Genomic DNA, 15,597 nt, shown 5'->3' on the forward strand with positions numbered 1-15,597 from the left:
GGTGTTGTTCATGCTCCTCATCGGGAAGCCTAGTGCACCTTGGGAAACGCAGATGCGCAGAGATTAGATTTTTAAGCGAGATCTTAAAACATACCTCTTTAACACCACTTACCACGTAGCTTTGCTTGTTTTAATATCTTCAGTGTTCTTAATTTGCACTGTTATCGTTTTTTTTAATTCTATTTTACACTCTTAATTTGTAATGCTTTTACTTTAATTGTTTCTTTTAAATCTGTTGTCACTGTGTTTATATTTTATGTTTTTATCCATATCCTTTTATGTAAAGCACTATGGGCTACATTGATTTGTATGAATGGTGCTATATAAATAAAATTACATTGACATTGAGACGCATAATAAGCCTGAAAAGTTCATGTTCCACATATTTCCCATGATCCCCTCTGGCTTTCATCTGCACGTCAGCTCACCAGAACCAGGGGCGGCACATGCGCTTGGAATACAAGGCTAACCCTAGCACTGGTCACCGGTTAATGAAGAAAACAACCACAAATTGCAGAAAATAATTCAACTGAAAAAAGAGAGAAACTGTGTGAGAAAACAACACCCCAATGAAACGGTCCAAACCTAGTGGTGCACAATTCAGACGCCGTGCACTTGAAAAGACACAGGCCTTGGAATCGTACCCAAAATGAACCTCGTTTTTCACGAGTCAGAGTGGCTCCGCGGATGGAGGGGGGGATGGAGAGGGGGATGGAGGGGGGGTGGAGGGGAGGATGGAGGGGGGGATGGAGGGGGGGATGGAGGGGAGGATGGAGGGGGGATGGAGGGGGGGATGGAGAGGGGGATGGAGGGGAGGATGGAGGGGGGGATGGAGGGGAGGATGGAGAGGGGGATGGAGGGGGGGATGGAGGGGGGGGATGGAGGGGAGGATGGAGGGGGGGATGGAGGGGGGGATGGAGGGGGGGATGGAGGGGAGGATGGAGGGGAGGATGGAGGGGAGGATGGAGGGGGGGATGGAGGGGAGGATGGAGGGGAGGATGGAGGGGAGGATGGAGGGGAGGATGGAGGGGAGGATGGAGGGGGGGATGGTGGGGGGGGTAGAGGGGGGGATGGAGGGGGGGATGGAGGGGAGGATGGAGGGGGGGGATGGAGGGGGGGGATGGAGGGGGGGATGGAGGGGGGGATGGTGGGGGGGATGGTGGGGGGGATGGAGGGGGGGATGGAGGGGAGGATGGAGGGGGGGATGGAGGGGGGGATGGAGGGGGGGATGGTGGGGGGGGTAGAGGGGGGGATGGAGGGGAGGATGGAGGGGAGGATGGAGGGGGGGATGGAGGGGGGGGATGGTGGGGGGGATGGAGGGGGGGATGGAGGGGAGGATGGAGGGGAGGATGGAGGGGGGGATGGAGGGGAGGATGGAGGGGGGGATGGAGGGGGGGATGGAGGGGGGGATGGAGGGGGGGATGGTGGGGGGGATGGAGGGGAGGATGGAGGGGGGGATGGAGGGGGGGATGGAGGGGGGATGGAGGGAGGATGGAGGGGAGGATGGAGGGGGGGATGGAGGGGGGGATGGAGGGGGGGGTGGAGGGGGGGGTGGAGGGGGGGATGGAGGGGAGGATGGAGGGGAGGATGGAGGGGGGGATGGAGGGGAGGATGGAGGGGAGGATGGAGGGGGGGATGGAGGGGGGGATGGAGGGGGGGATGGAGGGGAGGATGGAGAGGAGGATGGAGGGGAGGATGGAGGGGAGGATGGAGGGGGGGATGGAGGGGAGGATGGAGGGGGGATGGAGGGGGGGATGGAGGGGAGGATGGAGGGGAGGATGGAGGGGAGGATGGAGGGGAGGATGGAGGGGGGGATGGAGGGGGGGATGGAGGGGAGGATGGAGGGGAGGATAGAGGGGAGGATGGAGGGGAGGATGGAGGGGGGGATGGAGGGGGGGATGGAGGGGGGGATGGAGGGGGGGATGGAGGGGAGGATGGAGAGGAGGATGGAGGGGAGGATGGAGGGGAGGATGGAGGGGGGGATGTGGGCAGAATGGAGCAGGAATCACCTGCAGCAGCAGAGGGCTGTGGAAACTGGAGCAGCAGAATTTGAGGGCCAACTTGATGAAGAGGAGGAGAGAGAGAACTTTATGGAAAGGAGAGTGATAGCAGAGATGAGGGCAAACTTGATGAAGAGGAGGGCGAACTTGGTGAAGAGGAGGGCGAACTTGGTGAAGAGGAGAGTGAGTCGGAGAGCAGCAGAACAGGGACAGACGTTGATGGAGCACTGTTGTTATTCCTCCTAACCCTAACCCTCCTAACCCTAACCCTCCTAACCCTAACCCTCCTAACCCTAACCCTCCTAACCCTAACCCAGAACAGGGAAGACGTTGATGGAGCACTGTTGTTATTCTGCCTCCCGCCGGGCCTGATCAGAACCACACTTCCACGACAATGGCTCAAATCAAATCAAACTTTATTTGTATAGCGCATTTCATACACAGAGTCAACACAATGCGCTTTACAGAGAGCAATGGGAGGGTGGACATACGACCCACCCCTACATACTCCAGAGGGAAGCAAAAAAAACGGTTTCACCTGGGGGCCAGATAAGTGAGCTGTAAAAATTCTTCCCTGACCCCTCTCAACGAGACGATTGAGCAAGCTCCTGGAAAATGTTTGTCTATTGGCTAAGAACATATACAGAGCAGTAAACATGGGCTAGATACTTCACAAGAGAGACATGTCTAACAGGAGAGTGCACAAATAGTAATGGCTGTTTTATTCCATCCCGCTTCACTCATTTTCCATCCTTTTCTATTCTACATCCTGTGTGGGGTGAGTTGTCCCAGGTGTGCAGCTGCTTCCTGTGAGAGAAGCCTGGGGACGATCTGATGATGTCGCTACGGGGGCCTCTTCCAACCAGGTAGCCGTGGCAACAGGCCGCAGGCCTCGACCAGTGTAACATGCTTTTTTCATGTGCGACAGATGTGTGTCTGTGTGTGTGTGTTGTGACGGTTTGACCAGATTCATGTGGTTGCCAGTCAGACTAAGGCCGGATTCATAGTCGACACAAACTACATAAGCGTAAGCAACGCAAGCTTCGCAAGACAACGCAAGATCTCGTTGCGTCCTTGCGTGTGTCATGCATGTCAGGCATTTGTCACTTGACGCAAGCAATAGTGCAATTCCTCGTGTTTCCACAAAACAAAACACAGAACGCAAGCTCTCGAGTCATGTTGGAGCTTGCGTTCACAACGTAGCTTGCGTTGTTTACGTCGACTATGAATCAGGCCTAAGCCTGACAATTATTTAAGATTTAAGGTTCCTTTTATTCCCTACGGTCAGTCAACCTCACAAAGGGTGCATGTATCAGTTATTTTATACATTATATTATATGGACTTCTCATGAACCCTCATAACAGGTACCAATATTTCCATTCTTAATATTAAAATTATTTTTTTTCCAATAACCATATACCACACAAGATTTCAGTAACACACCATACCAATGCGTTGCATTCAATAAAGCAATAAAGAGCATGCACAGATAATATATATGGAGCAAAATCTAAATATATTCAATCAAGGCAATTCAACAACATATAAATTGCAATCAATTCATTCACACAAGTTGTCATCATTAATCGAAGATAAATCACACCAATATCAAAAAATAGTCCATATACCATTATAGTCCATAGTTCCAGAGTTCAGCTAGGGAATCACAAATCAGTCCTTTCCGACAGTGCAAAACCGCACAAAAAATGAAAACTACGAGTCCTCGGCTCAGTTCATAGTCTTTGAAATTGAACAACTTAAATCACAAACCAGCAGAAAATTTAGCTGAAAGGCTTAACTCACGACTGTCACTGTCACCCTGTAAGTCCAGCAGTCGGTAGGCTACAGTCAATAATCTCTAACTAACGTAGGAATCTCTAACTAACGTAGGAAGCACGGGGCTTTAACCTCTAACTAACGTAGGAATCTCTAACTAACGTAGGAATCACGGGGCTTTTCGGATGAGACCACCCACGGTAACTGTCGGTTTATTCAGGTGTGTAATCCAGTAGCTGAATCAAGCACTGAAGGTGCGAAGCCCCTATTGTAATTGGTGGTTTTCCTATTATTATTTTTCCGCAATGGAAGTCAATGGCAGCCTATAGAACCGATTGGTCGCTGTTTATGAAAATGTGCACAATGGTAAAGGATCATGTGATGAGGCAACGGAGCAAGTCTCACATCAATTGGCCAATAGGGGCGCAATAACAGCCGACTGAAATTGCGAACTTTGAACAGCCATAGCTTATGCCCCGCTTGACGTAGTCACGAAACTTTGCACACGTGTCGCTCCTCGCGATTAACACATTTGCCTCAAGAACCTCTAACTTCCGGTTATGTAAATTTTCTGAAATTTTGCATTTTTGGAAAAACGCTTAAAATCTATCTCCTCCTAGAAAGTTTGACCGATTCACATCATGCTTGGTAGAAAGAATCTAGGGACCGATATCTAAAGTTCCATCCATTCCGAAACTTGGTACAATGTTACCAGAGCATTGTAATAGGCTGAGAAATATGAAGCAGATTGGCCACAGGTTGGCGCTATAAGATGACAAAATGCTTATAAGTGGCTAAAACGCAATCGATTGCTGTGGCGCCCCCTGTGGCCAAATGGGTTTCCTTTTGCTTGTATGGGTAGGTTATCTCATGTTCTACAATTTACTCATTGGACACGAAATTATCAGATTAAAATTTGATGTTGATATAAGCATTTTTGTGAAAAGCCAACCATCACGCTTTCAAAGGAATATGACAGATATCTCATGCCCCGTTTGACCTAGAGTCATGAGACTTTGCCCACATATGTCTCTCCTCACAATTAACAAATTTGCCTCAATAACCTATAACTTCTGGTTATGTTAATTTTCTATTTTGCATTTTTTGAAAAATGCTTAAAATCCATCTCCTCCTAGAAAGTTTGACCAATTCACATCACGCTCGGTACAGATTGGCCACAGGTTGGCGCTATAAAAAGACAAAATGCTTAAAAGTGGCTAAAACGCAATCAATTGCTGTGGCGCCCCCTGTGGGCAAATGGGTTTCCTTTTGGTTATATGGGTAGGTCATCTAATGTTCTACAACTTACTCATTGGACTCGAAATTAATAGATTAAAATTTGATGTTGATATAAGCATTTTTTGTGAAAAGCCAGCCATCACGCTTTCAAAGGCATATGACAGACATATCCCATTTGACCTAGAATCATGAGACTTTGCCCACATATGTATCTCCTCACAATTAACAAATTTGGCTCAATAACCTATAACTTCCGGTTATGTTAATTTTCTTCTATTTTGCATTTTTTGAAAAACACTTCTATCTCCTCCTAGAAAGTTTAACCGATTCACATCATGCTTGGTAGACAGAATCTAGGGAACAATATCTAAAGTTCCATCTCGGCACATTTTTGAAAAGCTGAATAAAACAGAAACTATGAGCCAATGAAGATTGCAGAGGGCGTAGCTTTTCACAAAGTGGTATAATTTCTGAAGGGTTGTACAGAACACGACAACACTTTGCAAGCATGTCCGCACATATAACCCGAGGCTAGCCCTGCATTACTGGTCATTCCCAATGGGGGCGCAAGAGAGATCTTTTCCGGTTTAGGCCTAACTGCTAGGCCGATTTTTCTGAAACTTAGTACAATGGTACCAGAGCGTATGTTGAGGTAGGTTGAGAAATAAGAAGTAAATTGGCCACAGAGTGGCCAAGCCAAAATGCTTAAAAATGGCTAAAACATAATCAATTGCTGTAGCGCTCCCTGTGGCCGGATGGGGCTCATCGCTTGCATGGGTAGGCCATGGCATGCTCTATAACTTACGTATTGGATGCAAAATTGTCAGATTAAATTATGATGGTGATATAAGTGTTTTTGTGCAACAACACCCCCTTGCTCTTTCATTGTATTTTCATTGACATCAATGGCTAGTGGTAGCTCAATGGTAGCTCAATGGTAGCTCAAATGTGGCTATGGCATGTTTCGCTTGTTGGCTTTGATGCGTAATGGCTTGGCCCCGTTCATTGCTGCTTGCAGCTATATTCTTTTTTTGTAATCCTCCACGGCATTGGGGATGTTTTTTCAGCAAACAAAAGACGGTCCAGCCACTTCCTTGTTTTTTTGAACATCGCGCGCTCCCCTAGGGAAGAAGGAAGAGCCTCCAAGTAAACCACTGGAATTGGTTACGTGGATTGGGTGAAAGATGATTGATGGAAACGGTAAGGTGAGCGATGGTTTGGAGCCAACTACGTCGGGTAGGGCGGTGAGCGAGACAGAATCGTCACAGCGTGCGTGTGTGTGCGCGTGTGTGTGCGTGTGTGTACTTACTTTGTGGGCCGTATAAACTGGCTCCGAGCTGCGATAGTTGACCTGATGACGAAGGGGATGGAGAGGCCAGCATCTGGAAGAGAACAGGAGCATGCGCACACACGCACACAAACACACACGCACACAAACGCATACACGCACACACACATTATTCATGAGGGTTAACAAACTGCAGCAGGTCAGGACAGCTAATGTGCTCCAGCTGAGGTGTGAAGACTGTTCTTCACTCTAATGTTAGGGTAGAGTAAAGTACACTGAAGTAAAGTACAACGTCCACTCCACTACCGTTCCAGCCCAGCCCTAACACACACACACACACACACACACACACACACACACACACACACACACAGAGAGGCTGGCCACTCCCTCCTTCTCCTGGCCAGACCTATGGACGGCCTGGTGCCACATTCCATCACCTCAGCCTGCTTGCTCAGGAATGCCCTAGCCTAGCCCACCTCCAGGCCATGCCTGGACATCAACCCTCATCTGACCTGGTTGGGCCTGACCTGGTACAGGCTACCTCCAGCCCTGGCCATGGCCAGTGAGACATGACTCCGTCGGCCAGTGGAGTAGCGCTATGACAGGACCTTTCATCAACAACAGACAACTCTCTATTCAACTCTTCACACACCTGAGACCTCAATGCCCTGCTCTGTCCTGCTCTGCTCTCCAGGAGAGGGTTAGGGTTAGGGTTAACCCTGCTCTGCTCTCCAGGAGAGGGTTAGGGTTAGGGTTAACCCTGCTCTGCTCTCCAGGAGAGGGTTAGGGTTAGGGTTAACCCTGCTCTGCTCTCCAGGAGAGGGTTAGGGTTAACCCTGCTCTGCTCTCCAGGAGAGGGTTAGGGTTAGGGTTAACCCTGCTCTGCTCTCCAGGAGAGCCCGCCCCCTTTCAGCAGCCAATCACCAGTAGGGATGGGGATCAAAACCTGCGTCCAAAAGGACCCGGTTCCAAATTACTCAAGACCCGGTGATCAGTAAGGTTGGAGCTTATTGGGTCTGCTATCGAGCCTACAGCTGAGTTACCATTTTAACCAGGACAATCAAAAGTGTAGGCTAGGCTACTGCACGTTCATGCAAGCGCACAAGTAGGCATATATAATTCTCAAGCACCAAAACCACCAAAAACATTTTCATTCAGAATGATACAAGTATTTCAGTTTCAGCATCATGGACAGCTTCCCAGCAAGCAACATATTGGTCTGCACACACTCGGCTACACTTTTAGTCTTGTAGGTAGGAATGCCGACGTAAAGATCATATTAACTTGATAAATGTCATGTGAGCACTGTTAACAAGCATCACATTAGGTTGTGGTTAAAACCGTTGGCAGTGAATGCTGAAAATGAGTGTTTACAGATATTTCTCGGTACAACCGGTTTGACTCGGGCAATCGTGACGTCTGGTCACCCACATTATACGTCCTGTCCGATCGTGGTGCACAAAAATATGATTGATAAAGTTTTTTAATTCAATTGAATTGCATGCCAACCGCTGTTATTTTATTGCCTTGCACACTTGTTCACAAGTTTAATTGTTGAGAAAATGGCAGAGCGTGCAAAACGGTCAAGTGCTTGGCTTCATTTCACAAGAGTGAAAGATAAAGACGAGGCGAAAAAGCAATAAATGCAAAACCAGTTCTGTTAAACATGTATTGCCGTCCGTCTCGTTTTTCCCATAGAAAAGTATCGATAGGGATCAATAAGGACCCGGATCATTAAGCAGACTCGATAACGGTATCAATATCAATAAAAATTAATGATTTTTGAACCCATCCCTAGTCACCAGGTAGACATCCGTCCTCCCTCTCCCTGCTTCAGCTAGGCTACTCCTCTGCTGCTAACCCTAACCCTGACCCTGACCCTGACCCTAACCCTGGACACCCAACACTGAGAGGGGGGTTAGGAGGGAGTGAGAGGCCTGCCCCTGCTTTCTCCACACGGACAGACAGAAGAGACGGAGGAACAGAAAAGCCCCAGACCTCTGGGGATTGGCTCAGCACCATGGCAAGGAGTGTCCAGTGGGTGTGTGTGTGTGTGTGTGTGGGAGGGTGGGGGGGGGGGGGGGATGGTTCGAACATGCCGGATGTAAACTTACGTCTTTCTCTGAGCGGTGGGGGAACATGGAGGACTGGCCGTAGTATATGCTCTCATCGGGGTAGTCACTTTCGACCCCATCTAACAACTTCTTTCTTGCAGGATTAAACATGCTGTATGTCACCTGCAGAGGGGGAGAAAAGGGGGAGGGGTTTATATCGTCTGGCATCACCTGTCGGTCAGTCAATCAGGGCCCGAAGCCTCTCCCGATTGGCTGCTCTTCCCGGCGGCCAGGGCAGGGTTTCTGGGCGTCCTATCAGAGTTGTGCCACGATGCTTGGCAAGGTAGGTTGATCCTGAACAGAGTGAAGCATTATGGGAATGGAAATTTGACAAAGCCTTGTCAGTCAGTCGGTCAACATCGGGGGAACCGTGCTGCCTGCCGATAGACAAAGAGGATCACCTTAACTAGGGACTAAACACACACAGCCCTCGATCCATACAGTCCATCCATTCACTCCTCTTCCCTCTCTAACCCTAACCCTCTCATCAGGGTTAACCCTAACCCTCTCCATCATACGACCAGTCCATCCATTCACTCCTCTTCCCTCTCTAACCCTAACCCTCTCATCAGGGTTAACCCTAACCCTCTCATCAGGGTTAAACCTAACCCTCTCCATCATACGACCAGTCCATCCATTCACTCCTCTTCCCTCTCTAACCCTAACCCTCTCATCAGGGTTAACCCTAACCCTCTCATCAGGGTTAACCCTAACCCTCTCCATCATACGACCAGTCCATCCATTCACTCCTCTTCCCTCTCTAACCCTAACCCTCTCATCAGGGTTAACCCTAACCCTAACCCTCTCATCAGGGTTAACCCTAACCCTAACCCTCTCATCAGGGTTAACCCTAACCCTCTCATCAGGGTTAACCCTAACCCTCTCATTAGGGTTAACCCTAACCCTCTCATCAGGGTTAACCCTAACCCTAACCTTCTCATCAGGGTTAACCCTAACCCTCTCATCAGGGTTAACCCTAACCCTCTCATCAGGGTTAACCCTAACCCTCTCATCAGGGTTAACCCTAACCCTCTCATCAGGGTTAACCCTAACCCTCTCATCAGGGTTAACCCTAACCCTCTCATCAGGGTTAACCCTCACCCTCTAATCAGGGTTAACCCTAACCCTAACCCTCTCATCAGGGTTAACCCTAACCCTCTCATCAGGGTTAACCCTAACCCTCTAATCAGGGTTAACCCTAACCCTAACCCTCTCATCAGGGTTAACCCTAACCCTCTCATCAGGGTTAACCCTAACCCTCTAATCAGGGTTAACCCTAACCCTAACCCTCTCATCAGGGTTAACCCTAACATCAGGGTTAACCCTAACCCTCTCCATCATATGACGTTCACCACATCCACTACAGGAGCGCCTTCACCATTCAGGGTCCATACACCATCCTGCCCATGCACGCACGCACACGCACACGCACACGCACACGCGCACACACACACACACACACACACACACACACACACACACACACCATCCTGCCCATGCACACTGATTACTAACCCTAACCCTAACACACACACACACACACACATACACCATCCTGCCCATAACAGGATAACCCTAACCCTGCCCCTGCACATTATTACTAACCCTAACACACACACACACACACACACACACACACATACACCATCCTGCCCATGCACACTGATTACTAACCCTAACCCTAACCCTAACACACACACACACATACACCATCCTGCCAATGCACACTATCACTGCCCTCCCTCCCTCAAACACACACACCCACACACACACACACACACACACACACACACACACACACACACACATACACCATCCTGCCCATGCACACTGATTACTAACCCTAACCCTAACCCTAACACACACACACACATACACCATCCTGCCAATGCACACTATCACTGCCCTCCCTCCCTCAAACACACACACACACACACACATACACACACACACATACACACACACACACACACACACACACACAGACAGAGACACAACACACACACACACACACACAGACACAGACAGAGACACAACACACACATACAGACAAGCAAACACACACACACACACACACACACACACACACACACCAAACTAGAGACACCCTGTTGAGCTCCAATCCATATCCACTGGGATCAATAACCACTCCACTCTCTGGGAAACTCGTGTGATTAATAGAGAATCTATCATGAGACCCTGTAGTCTACCAGCACAGACCCGAGTGGAGACAGGTACCAGCACAGACCCGAGTGGAGACAGGTACCAGCACAGACCCGAGGGGAGACAGGTACCAGCACAGACCCGAGGGGAGACAGGTACCAGCACAGACCCGAGTGGAGACAGGTACCAGCACAGACCCGAGGGGAGACAGGTACCAGCACAGACCCGAGGGGAGACAGGTACCAGCACAGACCCGAGGGGAGACAGGTACCAGCACAGACCCGAGTGGAGACAGGTACCAGCACAGACCCGAGTGGAGACAGGTACCAGCACAGACCCGAGGGGAGACAGGTACCAGCACAGACCCGAGTGGAGACAGGTACATGTACAGAACGTAACTCGCTGAGGATGGAGGGGGGGATGGAGGGGAGGATGGAGGGGGGGATGGAGGGGAGGATGGAGGGGGGATGGAGGGGGGGATGGAGGGGAGGATGGAGGGGAGGATGGAGGGGGGGATGGAGGGGGGGATGGAGGGGAGGATGGAGGGGAGGATGGAGGGGGGGATGGAGGGGGGGATGGAGGGGAGAACGTAACTCAGAGACAGGTACATGTACAGAACGTAACTCGCTGAAGCAGCCAAACTGATCGCTGCTAAGTCACAGCTCATCTCTGACCCTGGTATACATAAATATCCACATATGGTACAAACACCAACTCTATGTAAGACACATAGCCAGGTCTTCTCTCATTATAACAGGTCCCTACTTGGCACTTCAATTTCAAAGTTTGGGAGCTAGCTAGATAGCAAGCAATGGGATTTGTTCTACAGCCCCTGTATGTATAGCTAGCTAACTAACGTTAGCCCCTAGACACGTTCGCATTTAAGCTAGAATACACACTGTTGTGTTCAATAACACTGATACCATGAAGTTAGCTGGCAAGCCACTGAATACACAACTGATGTAAACAATAATTCAGCTAGCACCAGCTAAATAAATACTAGCGTTCCCACTACTCTGGCAGCACGGCTAGTTGTGTACAGGGATACAAGCTAGCTAGCTCGCTAGTTCCACTCGCTTTTCCAAACCAAAATGATATGTAGGTTAGCTAGCTAGCAAGCCCACTGTATCTAACCATATAAATGATATGTAGGTTAGCTAGCTAGCAAGCCCACTGTATCTAACCATATAAATGATATGTAGGTTAGCTAGCTAGCAAGCCCACTGTATCTAACCATATAAATGATATGTAGGTTATCTAGCTAGCAAGCCCACTGTATCCAACCATATAAATGATATGTAGGTTAGCTAGCTAGCAAGCCCACTGTATCTAACCATATAAATGATATGTAGGTTATCTAGCTAGCAAGCCAACTGTATCTAACCATATAAATGATATGTAGGTTAGCTAGCTAGCAAGCCCACTGTATCTAACCATATAAATGATATGTAGGTTAGCTAGCTAGCAAGCCAACTGTATCCAACCATATAAATGATATGTAGGTTAGCTAGCTAGCAAGCCAGCTGTATCCAACCATATAAATGATATGTAGGTTAGCTAGCTAGCAAGCCCACTGTATCCAACCATATAAATGATATGTAGGTTAGCTAGCTAGCAAGCCCACTGTATCCAACCATATAAATGATATGTAGGTTAGCTAGCTAGCAAGCCCACTGTATCTAACCATATAAATGATATGTAGGTTAGCTAGCTAGCAAGCCCACTGTATCTAACCATATAAATGATATGTAGGTTAGCTAGCTAGCAAGCCAACTGTATCTAACCATATAAATGATATGTAGGTTAGCTAGCTAACAAGCCCACTGTATCTAACCATATAAATGATATGTAGGTTAGCTAGCTAGCAAGCCAACTGTATCTAACCATATAAATGATATGTAGGTTAGCTAGCTAGCAAGCCAACTGTATCTAACCATATAAATGATATGTAGGTTAGCTAGCTAGCAAGCCCACTGTATCTAACCATATAAATGATATGTAGGTTAGCTAGCTAGCAAGCCCACTGTATCTAACCATATAAATGATATGTAGGTTAGCTAGCTAGCAAGCCCACTGTATTCAACCATATAAATGATATGTAGGTTATCTAGCTAGCAAGCCCACTGCATCCAACCATATAAATGATATGTAGGTTAGCTAGCTAGCAAGCCCACTGTATCCAACCATATAAATGATATGTAGGTTAGCTAGATAGCAACCCCACTGTATCTAACCATATACATTATATGTAGGTTAGCTAGCTAGCAAGCCCACTGTATCTAACCATATAAATGATATGTAGGTTAGCTAGCTAGCAAGCCCACTGTATTCAACCATATAAATGATATGTAGGTTATCTAGCTAGCAAGCCCACTGTATCCAACCATATAAATGATATGTAGGTTAGCTAGCTAGCAAGCCCACTGTATCCAACCATATAAATGATATGTAGGTTAGCTAGCTAGCAAGCCCACTGTATCTAACCATATAAATGATATGTAGGTTAGCTAGCTAGCAAGCCCACTGTATCTAACCATATAAATGATATGTAGGTTAGCTAGCTAGCAAGCCCACTGTATTCAACCATATAAATGATATGTAGGTTAGCTAGCTAGCAAGCCCACTGTATCTAACCATATAAATGATATGTAGGTTAGCTAGCTAGCAAGCCCACTGTATCTAACCATATAAATGATATGTAGGTTATCTAGCTAGCAAGCCCACTGTATCCAACCATATAAATGATATGTAGGTTAGCTAGCTAGCAAGCCCACTGTATCTAACCATATAAATGATATGTAGGTTATCTAGCTAGCAAGCCAACTGTATCTAACCATATAAATGATATGTAGGTTAGCTAGCTAGCAAGCCCACTGTATCTAACCATATAAATGATATGTAGGTTATCTAGCTAGCAAGCCAACTGTATCTAACCATATAAATGATATGTAGGTTATCTAGCTAGCAAGCCAACTGTATCTAACCATATAAATGATATGTAGGTTAGCTAGCTAGCAAGCCCACTGAATCTAACCATATAAATGATATGTAGGTTAGCTAGCTAGCAAGCCCACTGTATCTAACCATATAAATGATATGTAGGTTAGCTAGCTAGCAAGCCCACTGTATCTAACCATATAAATGATATGTAGGTTAGCTAGCTAGCAAGCCTACTGTATCCAACCATATAAATGATATGTAGGTTAGCTAGCTAGCAAGCCCACTGTATCTAACCATATAAATGATATGTAGGTTAGCTAGCTAGCAAGCCCACTGTATCCAACCATATAAATGATATGTAGGTTATCTAGCTAGCAAGCCCACTGTATCTAACCATATAAATGATATGTAGGTTAGCTAGCTAGCAAGCCCACTGTATCCAACCATATAAATGATATGTAGGTTAGCTAGCTAGCAAGCCCACTGTATCTAACCATATAAATGATATGTAGGTTAGCTAGCTAGCAAGCCCACTGTATCTAACCATATAAATGATATGTAGGTTATCTAGCTAGCAAGCCAACTGTATCTAACCATATAAATGATATGTAGGTTATCTAGCTAGCAAGCCAACTGTATCTAACCATATAAATGATATGTAGGTTAGCTAGCTAGCAAGCCCACTGTATCCAACCATATAAATGATATGTAGATTATCTAGCTAGCAAGCCCACTGTATCTAACCATATAAATGATATGTAGGTTATCTAGCTAGCAAGCCCACTGTATCTAACCATATAAATGATATGTAGGTTAGCTAGCTAGCAAGCCCACTGTATCTAACCATATAAATGATATGTAGGTTAGCTAGCTAGCAAGCCCACTGTATCTAACCATATAAATGATATGTAGGTTAGCTAGCTAGCAAGCCCACTGTATCCAACCATATAAATGATATGTAGGTTAGCTAGCTAGCAAGCCCACTGTATTCAACCATATAAATGATATGTAGGTTATCTAGCTAGCAAGCCAACTGCAGGGTTAGGGTTAATAGGTAGCTAGCGCAATGCTAGCATTAATTCTAGAAACTAGCACAAGCTAACGTTAGCTTGCTAACACTAGCTACATTACTTAGCTAGCTAGCACAATGTTACAAAGTTGCTAGTTTTCGCTAGCAAGCACTAGCTGGCTAACCTGTCATGAGATCATAGCGTTAGCACTAGCTAGCTCCATTAGCCCGGTGGTTCATCACCCTAACCCAACCCTAACCCACCCTAACCCTAACCCTAACCCTAACCCACATCCTCGTGTTCACACGGTTCCTGTTAGAAAGGTTAAATGACCATTAGATAAGGATATCCACATGGCTGGCCAGCTCAACAGACCCCCAGCTAGGGAGAGGGTTAGCCATGTTAGCCTCTGTGTTCAGAGAGCTGGGCCTGCTAACCCTAACCCAGCTCCCTCCGTCCCCAGCCTCTCTTCCCTCTCAGCCTCTCTCAGCCTCCCTGTCTCACCTAACCCTAACCCTGTCTAGTTATTCCCCACCGGCATCGTTGGATACCTTAGAAGCTACAATTCAACATGCAATAGTTCCCCGGTAGACCAACCGGGATATTGTTTAAGGAAAAAACAAGGGAAGAACTCACCGCATTAATTTCTCTTCTCCGTGCAGATCCAAGATGGCTGGCTGTGTGTTGGTAGACTGTGGAGGATGCTGGGATGCTGGCTGGACAGCCTTTACCCTCTGACCCCGTCAGCTACTACAGCCTCCAGACACCTCTCCAGCTGGTCCTGCGGGGGAAAGGATGCTGCCATGCTGCTGCTGTCTGTCACTAGAAGACTTCTGAGTCTTTTCAGACGCCAGTATGGTCTGAACCCTGCTAAAGACTTGTGTTATGAAATGCAATGTTAGTGTGCTTTATCGACCCAGATCGACTTAGTTGGCAACAATATCATTCTGATTATTGTACATGTGTAATGGCTATAGAGAGGTTTTCTAGGCCTATAGTAACTATATTAAACCTTGGGCTTCAAAAGTAGTGGTATGGTTCTCGTGTGTGCCTGTTTGAGTAG

General features: G+C 47.2%; 1 protein-coding gene across 2 annotated transcripts in view; it reads right to left on the bottom strand.

Annotated features, from left to right (window-relative positions):
• LOC311328866 (CCR4-NOT transcription complex subunit 2-like) overlaps positions 1–15,212 on the bottom strand; it is a 30,209-nt gene extending 14,997 nt beyond the window's left edge. For both annotated transcript variants that reach the window (XM_084462769.1, XM_084462768.1), the window contains exons 1-4: positions 15,171–15,212; positions 8,422–8,544; positions 6,326–6,398; positions 1–38 (exon numbers count right to left, since the gene is read on the bottom strand). The exon at positions 1–38 is cut by the window's left edge and continues 104 nt beyond it. In XM_084462769.1, the coding sequence (XP_084318895.1) occupies positions 1–38; positions 6,326–6,398; positions 8,422–8,532 (222 nt within the window). In that variant the 5' untranslated portion in view covers positions 8,533–8,544; positions 15,171–15,212. The remainder of the gene's footprint in view (positions 39–6,325; positions 6,399–8,421; positions 8,545–15,170) is intronic.
• Positions 15,213–15,597: the final 385 nt, after the last annotated feature.

The sequence above is a fragment of the Borostomias antarcticus genome (genome assembly GCF_949987555.1).
Source record: "Borostomias antarcticus genome assembly, contig: scaffold_133, whole genome shotgun sequence".
Classification (NCBI taxonomy): Eukaryota; Metazoa; Chordata; class Actinopteri; order Stomiiformes; family Stomiidae; genus Borostomias; species Borostomias antarcticus.